Here is an 18,590-nt window from a genome sequence, read left to right on the forward strand (position 1 = left end):
GCTGAGTATCTCAGAGGACCTCCCTATAGAAAATACTAGAATCACTCATCAAGTTCTTGTGTCAGACCACAGGGAAGGGCACAGATTAAGAACCTTTTCAGACATGGTCCTTAGCATGGGCCTCTGTGGAGAAGTCTGTTTAGCCCACCATTTTCCCCTTCCACTGGAAATTAAAATGCACAAAGGTGGGCACCCAGGGGATGTATTGGTACTAAGTTAGGCCTTGTTGGCTCAGATTCAATGTCCCAAAGTAAGCATATAAATGTGGCAGGCAGATTCCCTACCACAGTGATTTGGAACTTAATGGGGGCCACATAGAGCCAGGATTAGATGAGTGTGTCAGTTGAAATTTCCTAGAGTCCTGACAGGTTGATCAACAACTAGAGCTGTGCCAGGGTCCTGCACTTTGGGTTTATAGTGCCATGGTGGTATTGGTGGCATTTAAACAATAAGCTCTAACAAGTTACTGTATGAAAAGTAGCCTTCAGCTGTGTGTAGCTGGCCCCAGAGACGAGGCCAAAGTGGAGTGTAGGCTGAATCTGCACACCTGCAGCCTGTTTGGGTCAGAACTTGATGGGCGGTGGGTGGAAAGCCTTCCAAGTGCTGAAGATTTGGGCCAAGGCTTTAAATTTAGAGCAAATGAAGGCAGAGAAAGGAGACCGGATGTGGGCTCAGGCCATGTAGGATGGAGATCCAATTGCCTGAGGTGCCACTGCTGAGAATCTTCTCTTTCCTGGATGTATACAGCTTGCTCCAGGTTTCCCAAGTGAACAGGGTAAACACTTATCACCACAATGCTCTGATTGACCAGTCTGCCTTCCCCCTACCCCTTACCCCATTCTTCCATCTTGTAGGTGCATGCACAAGACCCATTTCATTTACCTCCCTTGGTCTTGGGATCTTTGCTAGCCCCTGTTTATCCCCATATAACCTTCCTTTATTCCTTAACTTTATTTTGTTCAGACCTGTCCATTCAGCTCTGATTTACCAGAGACTCAGTCACTTCCCCTGACCAGTTTGAGTACCAATTTGTAGACTAGCAGGATGACATATTAAATGTTTTGGAGTTAGCATCCTTCATTCTGAGCCCTTCTTATTTTGTTAAATGATAATGGCAAAATGATATTCAGGAGTTGTTGTGCTGGCTAAATGGTCCTTAAGGCTCCCATTCCAGGTCCTAGGAAACCCACACTTCTCCCTGTGAACTCCTTCACAAATACTGAGTCCATATTACTAGGACTGGTCCACTGCTGTTTACCTAACCCTGTCTCCCCCGACTGGAAAGGCTTTGAGACTTGGATGGTGGCTATTTAACCCACAGGGCCTTTCTCACAGGGCAAGTGATGGCAGAGTGGGAGCCAGTGTTTGGGTACAGACTGCATGCTTACCTCTTCCTTTCCTTCCCTTAGTACTGGAACGAGGTTGCAGCAACAGATTCCCTGTGGAGGTGAGCAAGGGAAGGGGAGGGTTGGATGGGAAGGCAGGTGTCTCTGGAGAGAGGAGGACATCTGATTGTGTGTCTAGGCCTGTGCATGACTGTATTGTGAGAGGCACAAGTGAAGGTTACAGTGAGAAAAGAGGTAGGTGTCCCAGAGGTGCCGAGGAGGTGAATTGATCAGATGGCACTGTGACTCTATTTCCAGAAACCTGTGTCTGAGGAAGTGGAGATTCTGCAACTTTTCATATCAGTGCCAGGGAACAAAGACATGGAAGCAGTTCTTCCTCACCCAAACAATGCAGGAACGTCGGATGGCACTGGCACAACCTGAGGACTTTAACTGCAAAGAAGCAAAAGGAGACCTCGGTATGGAGACAGAGTACTCTAGAGGAACGTGGGAAACTTGTTTTAAGAAATCTACTGCTTGCTTTTCTGTGTGTTTATTTGAGAGGGAATTTAAATTGATGGGATGGGGTTGCTGTGACAACTATCACTGGTCACTTTGCTTCCTCTTTTGTCCCCCACAATCTATGCTGATTGGAGAAACCACAGTGATCTTCTCATAACATAAAATCGGGCCCTATTACTACTCCCTTTCCCCCACAGGCTTCCCATCCTTCCTAGAATGAAAAACTTAAACAAAAAGGATACTTTTAGATAAGGGAGGTTCTACCACCCACTTTATTCCTGGTACCTATTTAAAGCTTACAACAGTTCTCTAATGGAGAGATTTTTTTTTTAATTTAAATTTTATATTTATATTCCCCATACAATGCAACCCCCTTATTTTGACACCAATCCCTCCTTTCCCTGCACCCCCACCCCCCATAGAGTGTCTTTGGTTCATAGTTGTTTGTTGATTTTGATTTTCACTTTCTTATAGTTATTCTTTTTTTTTTTTTTTTTAAAAGATTTATTTATTTATTTATTTATACAAGCACTGGGTACATTCAGAAGTGCGGGAGGATGAGAGAATTCACCAGCGCCAGAGCAGGGAGCAGAGCAGGCAGAAGGACTGAAGTACACTGCTGAGGGGAGCAGTGTGCGGCAGGAGAGGTCTGCGGGCCATGTGGGACCCTCCTCCGGTGGCCGGGGAGCAGCCGGGGATCGAACTGGCGCTGCCGAGGCTGTGGGCAGCTTTGCAACCCAGCGCTCAACCGCTGCGCCACCAGGGAGGCCCTCTTATAGTTATTCTTTTTCCTGGTCCCTTATTTAAGTTTTCTAGATTCCTGCTATGAGTGAGACCATCCGGTATTTTTCTTTTTCTTTCTGGCTTATTTCGCTGAGCATGATCCCTTCCAGCGCCATCTATGTTGCTGCAAATTGCATGTGTTTATCTTTTTTGAATGCTGAGTAATATTCCATGGTGTATATGTACCACATCTTCTTGATCCAGTCATCTATTTTTGGGCGTTTAAGTTGTTTCCAAAGCTTAGCTATTGTAAAGAGTGCTGCTATAAACATAGGGGTGCAGGTGCTCTTTGGAATTGATGTTTCTGTGTCCTTTGGGTAAATACCTAGGAGTGGAATTGCTGGATCATATGGAAGCTCTATGTTTAGTAGGTCAAGAAATCTCCACACAGCTCTCTAATGGAGAGGTTTTTATCCCCATTTTATATCTATGGAAACTGAGATTAAAGAGGAAAACAAGTTGGCCAATTTCTCAAATGGCCAATCCCAACCATTCTGGGATGACTCTGGAACCCAATTTTTACTCACACCCTCCTAAGAGGGTGCCGAATACTTAAAATTATCTTTTCAGACTTTTTATTCAAATGGGTCATCCCTTTAGTATTTGGTGGCCAATTATTGTCTGCTTCATTCTAGGAATCTTAGGACCTATGGCTTATCTGTCAGGAAGTGGCCACACAATGGACGGACAAGAGAAGTCAGTCATTTGCACGGTGTCTTCAAAACGCATGTTGTATGCCTGGGATGTGCAGAACGTGAGTCTGGCTAATGAGGAACCTGTGTCCAGGCTCTTATACCCAAGTGTTGGAGGAAAATGAGCTAATGAGGAGCCTGTGTCCATGCTCTTATACCCAAGTGTTGGAGGAAAATGGTATTTGGAATCGGTAACAGAAAGAAAGTTTCAAATCAGATCCTCTAATTAGTAACATGTGATATTTAGACTGTAGACACAGAGAAGTCACTTTTTGATGTGTTTCTCTACAAAAACTTGTGCAAGGACTTATTTTCTACTGGTAATATGCAGTGATATAAACAATCTTTTGGCAGTATTCGTCTTCATCACCTATTCTACGGCCTCTCTGTCAACTATTGGCATTTGTGACATAGCCTTTTTCAGAAAGTGGTCTCTAACTGAGATCCATGGGGCACAAAGGTTGTGATTTAGCAGGACAAGCACATTCAGTGTAAGAAGCACTAGATAGGGAGTTGGAAAAACCCAAAGTGGATCCCAGGTTATTGCATTTTCTTGATTTTTCCTGTTTGTATTTCTCTCTCCTCCCCATAGAAATTAGATAGTGACTCTCCTACAGAGTCTTCTGAAGTATGATAAATACCTTTTTGTGAATATATGAGGTGGCAGAGAAATGATGAGATTTGAAGGGAGTTTCCAAATAAACACTAGCAGAATGAAAGCACAGTAGGTGTGAAAGTTCCTTGAACACATATCATGTTATTCTTCTTCTCTAGGGCACTATGATCTGGTCAAGCCCAGTCCAGAAGTCTAGAATCATGAATCTCACAACCCTCCCTCAGATGCATCTTGCATTCACTGCAGATTTGGAGGGAACTATCAAAGTGTGGAATTGTCAGTATGAGGATGCTCTGGCTGCTCTCGACATGCCTCGGGCCAATTTTTCCTTGGAAGCCTGTCTCACTAAGTATGGTCCATTTCTTATGGTAAGTGAGTCCTGCATCTGGAAGAGACCCACAAAGTAACATACCTACTGCCTTAATAGGCAGTCATCCCGGGGCCTCCCTAGTGGCGCAAGGGTTGAGACAAACCGATGAAGCAATCCACAGCCACTGCAGCACGTGTTCGATTCCTGGCCAGGGAGGTCACCCACATGGCGCAGCAGACCTCTCCTGCCTCGCCCGCTGCTCCCCTCAGGAGTGTATTGCAGTCAGTCTGTCTTCTCTGTTCCCCACTCTGTCTCTGGTGGGTCCTCTCATCCCCTGCACCTCTGGCCTGTACTCCAGTTCTTGTATGCATAAATAAATAAATCTTTAAAAATATATATTATGAGACAGGCTGGCCAGAGGTTTTAATCTCCATTATGAGATTGAAGAAATGCTGGCATATCTTACAACTGACTTCTGTAAGCTTTTGCTTTCAATTTCACATCTTTCCGTTGACATAATTACTGGTAATGCCTTGGTTTCAGGTGGCCAATGCTGAAGGTGACATCTACACATTGACAGTGCCTGAATTAAGGAGCGTTTCTAAAGTTAATGCATTTAAATACAGCGTTGATTTTCTTCACTTCTCTCCTGACAAGAATTGGCTCTTTGCATGTGGGACATATCAAAATATCTTGCCAAGGGTAGGTATTGCTCTGTGCTTTCACTGCTGGAGGAGAGGGTCAGGCATTAAGAAAGGCAAGTTAAGGAGTGCTAAAGAAACTGCAGAGCTTGGTGAGGACCAAACATACGGCTCACCCTCTCAAGTGCCCTAGCGATAAGTGGAATTCATTCCTATAGACCAGAAACCATGTTCTTTGAAGTAATAATATTCAGTTGCAAAGGCAAACACTAATTAACGAATATTTGCCCATTAAACCTAAATCAACCAAAGAGATGGAGGGTGAGTGATCAAGAAATGAGGATCTTTGTGGGCCTCCCCGGTAGTGCAGCGGTTGAGCGCTGGGTTGCGAAGCTGCCCGCAGCCTCTGCAGTGCCGGTTCGATCCCCGGCCACTGGGTGAGGGTCCCACATGGTGTGCAGACTTCTCCTGCCACCCGCTGCTCCCCTCAGCAGTGTACTTTGTCAGTCTGCCTGCTCTGCTCTCCACTCTGACTCTGGTGAATTCTCTTGCCCTCTTGCACTTCTGACTGTGCCCAGTGCTTGTATAAATAAATAAATCTTAAAAAAAAAAAAAGAGGATCTTTGGTAACCTTGTTCACTTTTGCTTTCCTTGCTTTGCTTTCCTCTCTCTTGACTGGAAAATACAGAGAGATTCAGAAGTAAATAAATACATGTCAGCCTCTGATGGTCACTCTGAGAAAGTCTTTGGTCTTCCAGCAGGCCATTTTTAGCTTGGCATGTGTGGACTGGGCATCAGAGAGCAAGGAGGCAGGAAAAGCAAAACAGCCTTGACTAGTTCTCCAAGAAGGGAAAGTCTGCTTACCTGGCTGCTACTTGATCAGAGCCCAGTGTGAGGAGATGATTTTATAGCCCCTTGGCCTGCTAGAAGACAGGATTCAGGACTATACTTCATGTGACCATGACAGGCAGACTAAGAAGACAGTGAGTTCGTATGTTGGCATAATGAGTAGGGACTGCTCAACAATTCCTAAGATATAATAAAGTTTTGATCACATGAAGATTTTTAAGGAACTTTTCTGGAGTAACTCCTGTACTAAGATGCTGTAATTTCCCCCTTCACCACAACATGTGTGATAATCTCTCCACAGGTGTTTTTCACAAAGTGCTTACTGAGGCCATCAGAGGACTATGCCCCTCTGTCTCTCTCTCTCCCGCTTTCATCATGCTGCAGAGCCTGCTGGGCTCCAAGAAGGCCAAACCGGATAACACTGATGTTCCGAAGGGACTCTTTCAAAAAGACAGGATTCACCACCTTTGATCTAACAGCTGTGAAGAATGGGGACAGTATAGTCCTCCAAGGTAGGCTGTGCCACATCAGAAACACTTGTTTCTCCTCATCATGCATCCATTCATTTTAGGCTATGAAATTATGTAAATAGGTCACATGTAATGGAGGCAGGGGATTTCTTTAACTGGGTGTGAGCCAGTTGTCTCTGACTTTGATGCTCATGTTTCTGACCTCTACACTCCACCTGCTTTCTAGGGAGGACGTGTTATATTCCCATCATGCTTTTGGATCTGAATTCTAATGACACTTTCCATGGCAGGTCTTCCCTCATCATTGAGCTCTTACTCATTACCCAAAGCCCTCTGCCCCAGTATCACAGCACCTATTACCATGACTAAATAATCCAAACTTTGCCTGCATGTGTGCATCTGTGTTTAATGATTGGTGGTGTAGCTTCCAAGTAAATGTAATGGGGGTATTTTTTTGAAATGAAAACAGCAAATCAGATCGCAAGTTTCCTGTTGCCAGCTCATATGGAGAATCCTATTTGGATGGGAGTCAGTGATGGAAATATGATTGCCTTTGAGAGTGGGCCATACCTGTTGCTCTTCACCATCAATGGGCTCATGCTGCAACAATTTGAAAACCACCAGGGGACCATTGGCTACTTGTGGGCGGTATGTATGTCCTCCTCCTCCACCCACTGCTCACTGCCCTGACTTTGCCTCGGGCCATTCACTCCCAGCTGTCCTTTGAAGGATTCTGTCCATGTCCTTACCACATCCATGGATGACTCTCTGCACATATACATGTGGGAAGAAGAAGGCCGTTATCCATACCTCAAAAGCTGCTGTCACCTGGCACAGAAGCAGAATGATAAGACTCCAAGCTGGTAAGTCCTGATTTGTGACTTAAACTTTCCCTGAAATTTTAAAATTTATAAATAATAAAATAAATGAAGGGATAATATTTTTCAAGATCTTTGATAGCTATATGAAGAAACATATTCCCCAAAAGAGAATTACTAGTTCTTGGGAGCTTGTCTGTGGTCCTTGTGATAGATGTCAAAAGGCTTTCCAAAATTGCTCTCAATTTATATTCTCACAAACAGTATATGGAAGATTTATTTATTTTTTTAAAAGATTTATTTATTTACGCATACAAGAAATGGGGTACAGGCCAGGTGTGTACCTTTTTTTGAGTCCATTAGCCATTTGGGTTGCTTCTTTAGTGAATTGCCTTTGTCTCCATTTTGCTGAATTTTCTTCTAGATTGCTTGCCTTCATCTGAAATTGATTATCTTGAGATTTTACATCCTAAATATAGAAGTCTTATCTTCTATATACTTTAAAATATTTTCTTAGATTGTTACTTGTCCAATAATGCCTGTTTTTGACAATATCTAACAAAATACATATATATGTATCCTTTGAACTGCCAATGCCACTAAAAGAAATTTACTCTGAAGGTTCACCACCAGTCATTAACAATACTTCAGTTTGCTGTGGCATTAGTTGTGATTGCCAAATCCTGGAAACTACCTAACTGCCTAACATGTAAGAGATTGTTAAATAACTAAGGTTTATCCACATAATGGCGTGTTATCCACATAATGGAGTATATATATATATATATATATATATTTTTTTTTTTTAAGGAATGGGAGAGATCTCTATGTTCAGAGAAATTATTTGTGATGTTTTTGAGGCAAAAATATATTAAAAATATAATTACTATATAATTATGCTTAGCTGACTTCCTATAATTTTTTGTTTTCTGTATATTCTCCAATAAATCTTAAGCTACTCTAAGTCATAGTACTCATTTCTTTTCAGTGATACTTTAAAAAATATTTATTTCCTCCTTTATATCAAGTGTCCCATACTGCATAGCTTTGTCTTTTATCCATCCGACTTTATTTTGCCCGTGCTTCGTCCTCCGCACCAGGCAATCACTAATCTGCTTTCTGTCTTTTTTTTTTTTTTAAAGATTTATTTATTTATGCATACAAGAGCTGGGGTACAAGCCAGAGGTGTGAGGGTTGAGAGGATTCACCAGAGACAGAGGGGGGAACAGAACAGGCAGACTCACTGAAATACACTGCTGAGCAGTGGGCAGACAGGAGAGGTCAGCTGCGCCCTGTGGGTCAGCTCCCTGGCCGGCCAGGGATGGAACTCTTGTTGCATTGGCTGCGGACAGCCTCACAGGCTGTGTCTTAACCCCTTGCAACTCCAGGGAGGCCCTGCTTTCTGTCCTTATAAGTTAGTTTATATTTTCTAAAATCTTATGTATGTGGAATTATAGGATATGGATTCCTTTGTGTCTGGCTGCTTTCAGTGAGCATGGTGTTGGAGATTTACCCATGTTGTGTGCCTCAATAATTCACTCCTTTTTATTGCTGAGTAGTGCCAGTAGTTATCACTTCATTTTACTATCTCTTTAGGTTCATCACTTTGTCAGTTGAGGAATGTTTATGTTTCTAGTTTGGGACAATTACAATAAAATTGCTATAAATATTTTTGTATTTATGTATTTTCCTAAAAGCAGAACTGTTGGGTCATATATGTTTGACATTATAAAAACTGCTTTTGTTTCACATTCTAATATGTATGTGATGATTTCATTGATATTTCTGTTGTGCATTTCCCCAATGATTTTGAGGAACTTTTCATTTGCTTATTTGCTAACCAGATAATGCTTTAGTAATGTGTTTGTTCAAGCCTTTTGCCCATTTAAAATTCAGCTTATTCAGTTAATTTAGCTTATTTTCTTAATATTGAGTTTTGCTATTGTTTATCTATTTGGAATATAAGTCTTTTATCACGTAATGATTTGCCAATATTTTCTCCCACCCTGTGGCTTGTCTTTCTACTCTCCCAATAGTGTCTTTGAAAAATAAGGTGTTCTGGGCCTCCCCGGTGGCGCAGCAGTTGAGCACTGGGTTGCGAAGCTGCCCGCGGCCCCTGCGGCACCGGTTTGATCCCCGGCTGCTCCCCGGCCACCGGAGGAGGGTCCCACATGGCGCGCAGACCTCTCCTGCCGCCCGCTGCTCCCCTCAGCAGTGTACTTCGGTCCTTCTGCCTGCTCTGCTCCCCGCTCTGGCTCTGGTGAATTCTCTCACCCTCCCGCGCTTCTGACTGTACCCAGTGTTGTATAAACAAAACAAACAAATAAATAAATAAAACATGCCTCTATTAAAAAAAAAATTTAAAAAAAAAAGAAAAATAAGGTGTTCTTGGGCCTCCCTGGTGGCGCAAGATGTTAAGCACTGCGCTGTGAAGCGGTCCACAGCTTCTGCAGCACAGAGTTCAATCCCCGGCCGGCCAGGGAGCAACCCACATGGAGAAGCAGACCTCTCCTGCCTTGCCCGCTGCTCCTCTCAGCAGTGTGTTTCAGTCAGTCCATTCTGTTCTCCACTGTTTCTGGTGAATTCTCTCACCCCCCGCAACTCTGGCCTGCACCCCAGCTCTTGTATGCACAAATAAATAAATCTTTTTTTTTTTTAAAGAAGAAAAATAAGGTGTTTTTAATTTTGATGAAGTCTAATTTTTCTTCTAAAATGATTGGGCTCTGGGTATTGTATATAAGAAATCTTTGCCTAACCCAAGGTCACAAAGATTTTATCCTATATTTTCCTCTGACAATTTTACAGTTTTAGGTTTTATATTTAGGTCTAGGATCCATTTTTGAATTAAATTTTATATAGGACAAGACATAAGTCAAGGTTTATTTATCTTTTGCATATGGATATTCAGTTATTCACCATTTGGGGGGTAAAGAAAACCTATTCTTTTTTCATTGATTGTCTTTACACCTTTGTCAAAAAATAATTGATCATATGTAGGGGTTAATATATATGCTCAAAATGTATACATGAACAAAAGACTTTCTCTTTTGTTCCAGTAATCTATATGTGTATCCTCTAATATGATACCTTGAAAGTGTAACTTTATAGAAATTTAGAAATCAGATTGAGTCCTCCATTTTTTTTTTTTTTTTTTTAAGAATTAGTGTGGCTATTCTGGTTCCCTTATTTTCCTCATACAACTTAGAATTAGTCTATGAATTTTTACAAAAATTCTACTTGGTTTTATGCTGGAATTATATAGATAAGTGTGGGAGAGATGTGGTAATGTCATATTTATTGTGTTGTGTCTTCCAATCCATGAATCTATATGTCTCTCATTTGTCTGGGTGTTTGATTTCTTTCATCAATGTTTTTATAGTTTTTACAATTCAGGTTTTATATATAGTTTGAAAGATTTATCCCTCTGTATTTCATGTTTTTGGTGTTCTTATAAACACTAATGTCTTATTTAAATTTTCACTACTACTGTATAGGAATATGATTAATATTTGTATATTGACCTTGTATTCTGCTACTTTGCTAAACTAATTCTGATTGCCTTTATTAACAGATTTGTAAATATTTTGTGATTTTTATAAGTAAACAATCATGTAATCTGTCAACAGTTTTACTCCTTCCTTTCCAATCTGTTTGCCATTTACTCCTTCTTCTTGCCTTATTGCATTGGTTATAACTTTCAGTATGACACTGAAGTAGAGTAGACATCCTTGCCCTATATACATTAGTCTCCTGTAATGATCGAATTCAGTATTATCAAAAATGCTTATACCTGCCTTCCCTTTTGTCTACTGATTACCTTGTTTTTTCTATTGGCAGCTATGTCTCCAAAGCAATATGTGATAATGTGAGCATAGTATGTATAGTATCAAGAATTCGTGGATCCAGCATTCTGGTGATGTATTCTTTGAAAATGTAATGTGGAAACTAATGGAATTATGTAGCCTTGTATTATTTTCCTCAACGTAGTAAAGAGAATTCTGTTTGCAAGCCCAGAATGATTCTTTTAGTGCTATTAGGAAAGAAGTGAAGATTTATCTATGGTGAATCAGACCCCGTGAGAGATATTGCAATGTGGAGCAACATATCTTTTGTCCTTGCCACCAGGGAGAGTATAGCATAATAGTAAGGTAGTAAAATTTAAAGGGTCACACAAATACACAATCCCAAACTAGTCAAGGGGAGCATATTGTGGGGGCAAGTATGAAATTCAATTGCAGCTTCTTTAAAAGTGAAGACACCTATATCAGTGTTTTTGCCTGTAAGCAACTAAAACACTATAGAATTTAAACAATAAGGAAATATATTAACAGAATATAGAAGTTAAAACTTAAAGGTAGCTAGAAGAGACTCTGAATACAAATGGGAATAAAAACCGCTCAGGAGGACTAGGAAATAGAAAACATCAAAGGCTAAATAATATGAGCATTTCTATTTTCACATTCCTCAGCCACTGTAAAGGATGTGATAAAGAACTGGTCCCCTCTCCTTGTATCAGTAGCTCAGGACTCAGAGTTCCAGGAGAAAGTACTAATAAGTCAAGTAAGATACATGGGTTTGCTCCCCTGGCTTTGGGGACCTGGGTGGGAGGGATCACACACTTGGGAGATTTTCCCAAAGGGCAGGGTTTCTAGCTGTCAAAGTGTTCACCATTCCCTTGCTAGAGAAATGAACTTGAATTTGTGACTAGAAGGATAAAGGAAGAAAAGCCTAGTGATGTCACTGTGTAGGACAAGGTTGGTGGCGAAGATAACAGGAGATATTTTATAAACAGCACCTGTGTTTACTGATAAGAGATGAAGAACAGATGAGAAGAGACCTCTGAGTACAGAGAACAGGCCAGAATGAAAAACAACAATTGTATCTGCGGTAACTGCAACTTGAGTCTGAGACTAGCCCTTCAGTCCTGCAGCTTTGGGGGCTGCAGGAGGCTACCTCCAGCGGTGAGCGTTGTTCCTATATATAGACTTGAGGGCTGGAAAACTGAAGGTCTGTGTGTCAGCCAGATCCATAAGGAAAAGAGGAAAGGGCAGATCTATGTGTGCTCTGTTTTTTGCCTCTGGACTTGCCAAGCAGACATGCCAATATTCCCATGGGTGATGAAATGGAGAAAGTCTGGAAGACCTACAGACAGCAGGGCTCTACATGGAAGGAAAATAAGTCTTGTCACAGATCACCAGTACTCATGAGTGAAAATAAGGGGGCAGCGCCAGGAAAATGGTTAAAGCAGAAATACAGAGGTGGTGGTCGCAGATTGATTAACTGATGGTTGCAGTTAATTCAAGCTAGGGTGGGAGGTGAGAGAGAGAGGGAAAGGAATGTTGCAATAGAAAATGTGCTATGAGTGAAAATGTCCCCCCAACGTTATAGAGAGATGAAAATGACTGTCAAATTAATGTTAAAATCTTTTTAAAAAGAAAAAAGGAGCTAAGATAAACAAGATGAGAGAAAAGAAAGGAAGAGAAACCAATGGAACAACATCAGAAAAGGAATAAGAGAAAATGGGTTGCAGGGTGAGCTTGTCAGGGAAGTACAAAGACAGCAGAGAGAGGCCACTGAAAGTAAATTAAGCCTCTTACTGAAGGGGAGGGATAAATGGATGGGAAGTAGGGCAAGGAAAAGCCTTTAAAGAACAGAGAGCAAGGTGCAACAGCTGGCCCTGCAGTTGTGGATGAAGAGCCCTAAGTGACTTTGAAGATATAAGAAGTGAGACTAGGAACTTCACATTGGACTTCCTTGACTTCTGGCCCCGGGAAAGCTGGGAGTGAGAGGGCAGAGTAAAATGAGCACAGAGCCTGTGACAACTTAACAGAAAGCAATAGATGACTAGAATAATGGAACAGAGAGCAGGCTGAGGAGAGGCCAGGGAGTGAAGACAGGAATGAAGCTGAGCTCTAAAAAATCCATATCAGGCAAAGACAGTAATAGCAAGTCCTCTGCAGTTCAAGCTGTCAGCCAGGCACTTGGCTCAGGCAATTTATGAGGTGAAGGGATTTTGTCCATCAAAGTGGGATAGCACAGAGAAGCAGCAAAGGGGCTGCCGCAGGTCTGCTCTCTGGTAAGGAATTGAGATGCTGAAACCCAGGGAGGCTGCCACTGGCAATAAGGACCAAATTGCTCTATTCCCTCGAAAGGAGACTGGGAAAATTGGAATAAATAGAGGTTGGAGAGCAAAGATGAAAGGGTAAAATGCTTTTTAAAAAAAGGAGAGGAAATAAAGGGCATAAAAATGGAATGAACTTAATAGAAAAAGAATGGAAGAAAAGGAAGTATGAGAGAAAAACAAACTGGAGAATGAAGAGAAGGAAATAAGGAAGATAATAAGAAAAATAGAAATGATGATAAATGAGAAAGATGACATTATTCAAACACACAAAAAAATAAGTTTTTCAAAAAATGTTGGAGAAATGAGAAAAGGGAATTCCTCCAAAATATGTCTCCCCTCAGCCCCCTGCTGCTTCCAGCTCAGGTCTGAGACAAGGGTCTCAGCTGGCTGGTGTAGCTCACTGCTGATGAGATGAGTGTTGGCTGTGGGGGGTGATGGCAGGTATCAGATGGGGGGACAAGTGGGGTGACATCATCCCACATTGGGATGTAATTATCATGTCACCAAGGCTGGATGTGAGCAGATCAGAGTGGGGTCTCTAATGTGGTATCAAACTAACCTACGCTGAATTCACTTAAAAAGTTTACTGCAACAGGGCCTCCCAGGTGGCGCAGCGGTTGAGCGCTGGGTTGCGAAGCTGCCCGCGGCCTCTGCGGCGCCGGTTCGATCCCCGGCTGCTCCCCGGCCACCGGAGGAGGGTCCCACATGACGTGCAGACCTCTCCTGCCGCCCGCTGCTCCCCTCAGCAGTGTACTTCGGTCCTTCTGCCTGCTCTGCTCCCCACTCTGGCTCTGGTGAATTCTCTCACCCTCCCGCGCTTCTGACTGTACCCAGTGCATGTATAAACCAAACAAACAAACAAATAGATAAATAAGACATGCCTCTAGAAAATTTAAAAAAAAAAAAAAAAGTTTACTGCAACAATTATATATAGAGGGAAGTTATACTCAGGAGATACCAACTTTTCCAGATGTGAGTTTTGCATTAATGAAAACTTTGTGATATAAACTACAGATTTAATTATACTCTGTTGAAAGCAGTCAGTTAATCGTTGCAGGTCAACTTCATGAATTACTATGTAAAAAAATTAAAGAATGAATAACTAAGTTATTAAAACATGAATGATTTGAAGCAAAATGAAATAAAGTAGATTCTAAAATGGCATTTAAATTTCTATCACAATTATTTAAGAGAATAACGTGTATGGATAATGACCGAGAAAAATGTAAAAATGATCATCATACTTCTATGAGCAAGCCATGGTTTTGTCCACTTAAAATGTTCCTTTAATGACATTGTATTTTCAACTATAAAATAATGGGGATAAATTAATTCAAGTGAATGTATATAATACTCCTAACAATGCCTCTTTAAAGTGAATGAATATTTTTGGGCCTCCCCGGTGGCGCAGCGGTTGAGCGCTGGGTTGCGAAGCTGCCCGCAGCCTCTGCAGCGCCAGTTCGATCCCCGGCTGCTCCCGGCCACCAGAGGAGGGTCCCACATGGCGCGCAGACCTCTCCTGCCGCCCGCTGCTCCCCTCAGCAGTGTACCTCGGTCCTTCTGCCTGCTCTGCTCCCCGCTCTGGCTCTGGTGAATTCTCTCACCCTTCCATGCTTCTGACTGTACCCAGTGCATGTATAAATAAATAAAAATAAATCTAATAAATAAATAAATCTTAAAAAAAAAAGTCCTTGAAGAAAATTAAAAAAATAAATAAAGTGAATGAATATTTTTCTTTGCAGTCTTTGCCTGATATGGATTTTTTACAGTTTCCAAACCTCCAGTTTGGAAGATTTAGAGATACCGCAAATTAAATGGCATGAACTTAATAAGGGGAATAAAATGAAATACTTAAAATCATAATTTTAAAAGTAGTAAAATATGTTAATCTGAAAATTAACATTTGAATTGGGTTACAATGTCTGCTAAGGAAAAAGGAAACACATGTCTCCCTAAGAGGACATACCTACTCCATCCAAAGGCTAGAATTTCACAGCAACTCAATCACTTGTTAAAGGAATTGTCATGTGGGAATTTACACCATGAACATTGAAAAGTATTCAAGCAGACAAAGGCAAATGTATCACTAGAAATAAGGAAAATTTCATAAATATTAAAAAATCAAAACAAAGATAAAAATCCTAAATATTTGATTCACTTCAAATATAGGAACCAAAAGTTGACAAAATGAAAAGGAGAAATAGATAAAGCCAATGAGGGCAAAGGGGGGGATCAGATAGGAAGTCAAGGGACTGATGATGTATCCAAGGGCAGTAGGGCAGGAGGCAGGCAGCGGAGAAGGACCTGGCCTAATAATGCTGAGGACACAGAGGGGCCCAGGAGGTGGTGCTTGGGCCCGAGGCAGACCTGTCCTGGAGGGAATCTGGGGGGCATGGAGCAGCAGGAGACTGAGTTTCCATCTGGGAGAACTGGATTCTCGTCCTACTTGCCAGGTAATCTTGAGCAAGTCTCATTCCCCCTGGCTGGGTTCAGCCTTCCCCAGAGAAGACACCCAGTGTGCCTACCATAGTCTACCCCAACCCATGGATAATGCCAGAGTGGTACCTTTCTCTTGTGGTGCAAGAACTGGGGTGCTAGGGCCTCCTTGGTGGCGCAAGGGGTTAAGACGCAACCTATGAAGCAGTTTGATCCCCTGTCAGGAAGCTACCCACATGGTGCAGCAGACATCTCCTGACTTGCCCGCTGCTCCCCTCAGCAACGTGTTTCAGTCAATCTGCCTGTTCTGTTCCCCACTCTGTCTTTAGTGAATCCTCTCACCCCACCCACACACACCTCTGGCCTGTACCCCGGTTCTTATATGCATAAACAGATAAATCTTAAAAAAAAAAAAGAACTGGGGTGCTAGCAAGACAGGATAAAGGCAGGGCCCTCCTGTACTGCTTGTAGCCTGAATCTCACTCTGAATCCAGGGAGAATTTAGGCAGCAACCCTGTGCATGAGAGAAAAAGGCGAGAAACTCTCAGGCTGGGGCTGCCCAGGATGGCCAAGTGACAGAACAAGGACTTACTTTCCTCTTGGATTCACAAACCTGAATCAGGGGCTTCTTCTGCTCTGAGATGAAGTGTAGATATGCGACATGTTTTCCACAGCCTGCAGTTTGACGTCTTCCTAGGGTCCCTATTTGCACATCCAGCATCCCACCCAGCTTGGAGAGGCCAAGAGGTCAGATGGGTCCTAAGAAGTCAATGTTTCTGAGGTCCTTTTGTGCTGCGCAGCACCTCCCAAGGAGCACCATTCCCTGGGGAATGGAGGCTGAGAACCAAGTGGTCTTGAAGGACAAAGCACCTACTGTATGTCTCCTGGGTGGTAGGTGCTTACACTGGATGCATCTTTGCTCATCAAGCCATTCCTGGCTTTTCCACTAAACTTTGCACTTGGGATTTGACCTCCCCTGGCCCATGGCTTAGCCAATAAATGCTGACAGGAGACTAGGAGGTGGGGGGAGCAAGAGGCCAGGCTAATTATTCCACCAGCTTCCTCCCTGTCCAAGGGCCAGGCTGGCAAGGGCTGGCCTCCCTTTTCAAAAGCTTCTGTTTCTGTGGGGCAGCCCCTCCTTCAGCTGCAGCTCCCACTGGTGCAGATAATTGCCCTGGATAATTGCCCTACCCTGCCCCAGGCTGGTAACAGCTGTGCTCACTGCCCCTTGTTGACTTCCCTGATGCCCACGGCTCTGTAAGTAGTTCCCTTAATCAACTCTTTTCTAGTCTAAGCCATTAGTTTTCTGCAGAAGCTATACTGATCCAGCACTTGACAAACATTTCCTCATTAAATCCTGTGAGGTGCCAATTTGGAATCTAACCCACAAGACAAGATGGCCCCTGCCATATGCTACATCAGCCTGGTCTGTTCCCCAGAGTAGAGGTGACTCAGAGGAGTAGAAACTAAAACTAAAACTAAAATCCAGGTTTCCTGCCCCCCAGAGCTGAGCTCCGATTCCTGGGCTAGGGGCCTAGAGAGACAAGAGTGGGAGCGGTGAGGTTTCAACAGGAAACATGAATCCCCGCTTCCTGACTGCACCGGTCACCATGTCTGAGGGTGCCTGGCTCCTGTAGCACCAGAGAGTACACAGCTCCTGCCTTCCCAACATCACAGGTCAACGGGCTGTGGGTTACATGGTCCCCGCTGTCAGCGTAGGGGAGATTAAGGCTTCTGGAATCTCTGATCTCTGGGTGACATTACTTCCCCTTTTGCCCTTCCTTCTTTTATAATCAGTTCCTTATATTTAAATTTCTGCTGTTTGGAACTCCAGTTTGTTTTCCTGACTAGTCACTCACTGTTACACAACCTCAATCATCTCCTTAGACATATCTCACATCTAAACAAGAGTTCAAGTGGGAGACAAGGTAAGATTACCCACTAAGCCCTAGCACTACTGACTTTAGAACTGCTCCTCATTGTTTGAATTTCTAGAGAAACTGAGGACACTGAAAACATCCTCAACCACTTCTGGTAAGTTCTAGTGTGGCCAGAAGATGGCAGTACCTCCCCGTGCCACTCCCAGTCCCAGCAGAGAGGGAAACACTCCTAGACCTGCCAGCATTCTCAGGGCCCCCAGGTCATTGTTTTAAGGGTACCTGGTAATCCAAACAGTTGTAAATAAAACCCAAAAGTTGCAATCAAGAAATGAATTCCTGGGCCTCCCTGGTGGCACAAAGGGTGTGCCACCAGGCACAGCACTGTGAAGCTGCCCGCAGCCTCTACACCATGAATTCCATCCCTGACTAGGGAGGTGACCCACATGTCGCAGCAGACCTCTCCTGTCTTGCCCACTGCTCCCCTCAGTGGTATATTTCAGTCAGTTCACCTGTTCTGTTCCCCACTCTGTCTCTGGTAGATCCTCTTACTCCCTGCACCTCTGGCCTGTACTCCAGTTCTTGTATGCATAAATAAATCTTAAAAAAAAAAAAAAAAAGAAATTCCTTCCAAACACCATGATAATATCCTTGTCTACATTTGGAAATGGATAAACCATCATCTTTAATTAGGGCAGGATGCTTCTAAAAGAAGATCCATGAAATATCACCAACTAACTAATCCAAAGGATTGGAGGGGCGGTCTGAATTTGTCCTTGAACATTTTTTTTTAAGATGCATTTATTTATGCATACAAGAACTGGGGCACAGGCCAGAGGTGTTGGGGGGGGGGTGAGGATTCACCAGAGACAGAGTGGAGAACAGAACAGGCGGGTTGATGGAAGTACACTGTTGAGGGGAGCAGCAAGCAAGACAGGAGAGGTCTGCTGCGCCATGTGGGCTGCTCCCTGGCCGGCCAGGGGATAGAACTCATGCTGCGGAGGCTGTGGACAGCTTCATAGGTTGTGTCTTAACCCCTTGCACCACCAGGGAGGCCCCTATCCTTGAACATGTTTTAAGGGGCATCTGGGGAGGAAAGGGCACCTGAAGCATGAACGTCAGTGAGT

The 18,590-nt window shown here is 43.0% G+C and overlaps 1 protein-coding gene across 2 annotated transcripts; it reads left to right on the forward strand.

Annotated features, from left to right (window-relative positions):
• Positions 1-672: 672 nt before the first annotated feature.
• FBXW12 (F-box and WD repeat domain containing 12) lies at positions 673-11,022 on the forward strand. Of its 2 annotated transcripts, none has more exons than XM_037520369.1 (10): positions 673-775; positions 1,410-1,447; positions 1,644-1,804; positions 3,266-3,384; positions 4,097-4,306; positions 4,792-4,950; positions 6,040-6,250; positions 6,678-6,856; positions 6,938-7,071; positions 10,864-11,022. In XM_037520369.1, the coding sequence occupies exons 1-10, from the start codon at positions 686-688 to the stop codon at positions 10,961-10,963; spliced, it is 1,401 nt and encodes a 466-aa protein (XP_037376266.1). In that variant the 5' UTR covers positions 673-685; the 3' UTR covers positions 10,964-11,022. The 2 variants fall into 2 exon arrangements, with proteins under 2 accessions (XP_037376266.1, XP_054555135.1); XM_054699160.1 differs by having other exon boundaries at positions 6,708-6,856.
• The last annotated feature ends 7,568 nt before the right edge of the window (positions 11,023-18,590 follow it).

Source organism: Talpa occidentalis, unplaced genomic scaffold (assembly GCF_014898055.3).
Source record: "Talpa occidentalis isolate TD23 unplaced genomic scaffold, MPIMG_talOcc4v2.1 talOcc4.10, whole genome shotgun sequence".
In the NCBI taxonomy this organism is placed as follows: Eukaryota; Metazoa; Chordata; class Mammalia; order Eulipotyphla; family Talpidae; genus Talpa; species Talpa occidentalis.

What these genes read in the sequence shown, in the direction of transcription:
- FBXW12 (XM_037520369.1), top strand. Translation starts at nt 686, where the DNA reads ATGGAGATCCAATTGCCTGAGGTGCCACTGCTGAGAATCTTCTCTTTC. An exon ending in AGTATGGTCCATTTCTTATG is followed by an intron (nt 4,307 to 4,791) that starts GTAAGTGAGTCC and finishes CCTTGGTTTCAG; the next exon opens with GTGGCCAATGCTGAAGGTGA. An exon ending in ATCAAAATATCTTGCCAAGG is followed by an intron (nt 4,951 to 6,039) that starts GTAGGTATTGCT and finishes ATCTCTCCACAG; the next exon opens with GTGTTTTTCACAAAGTGCTT.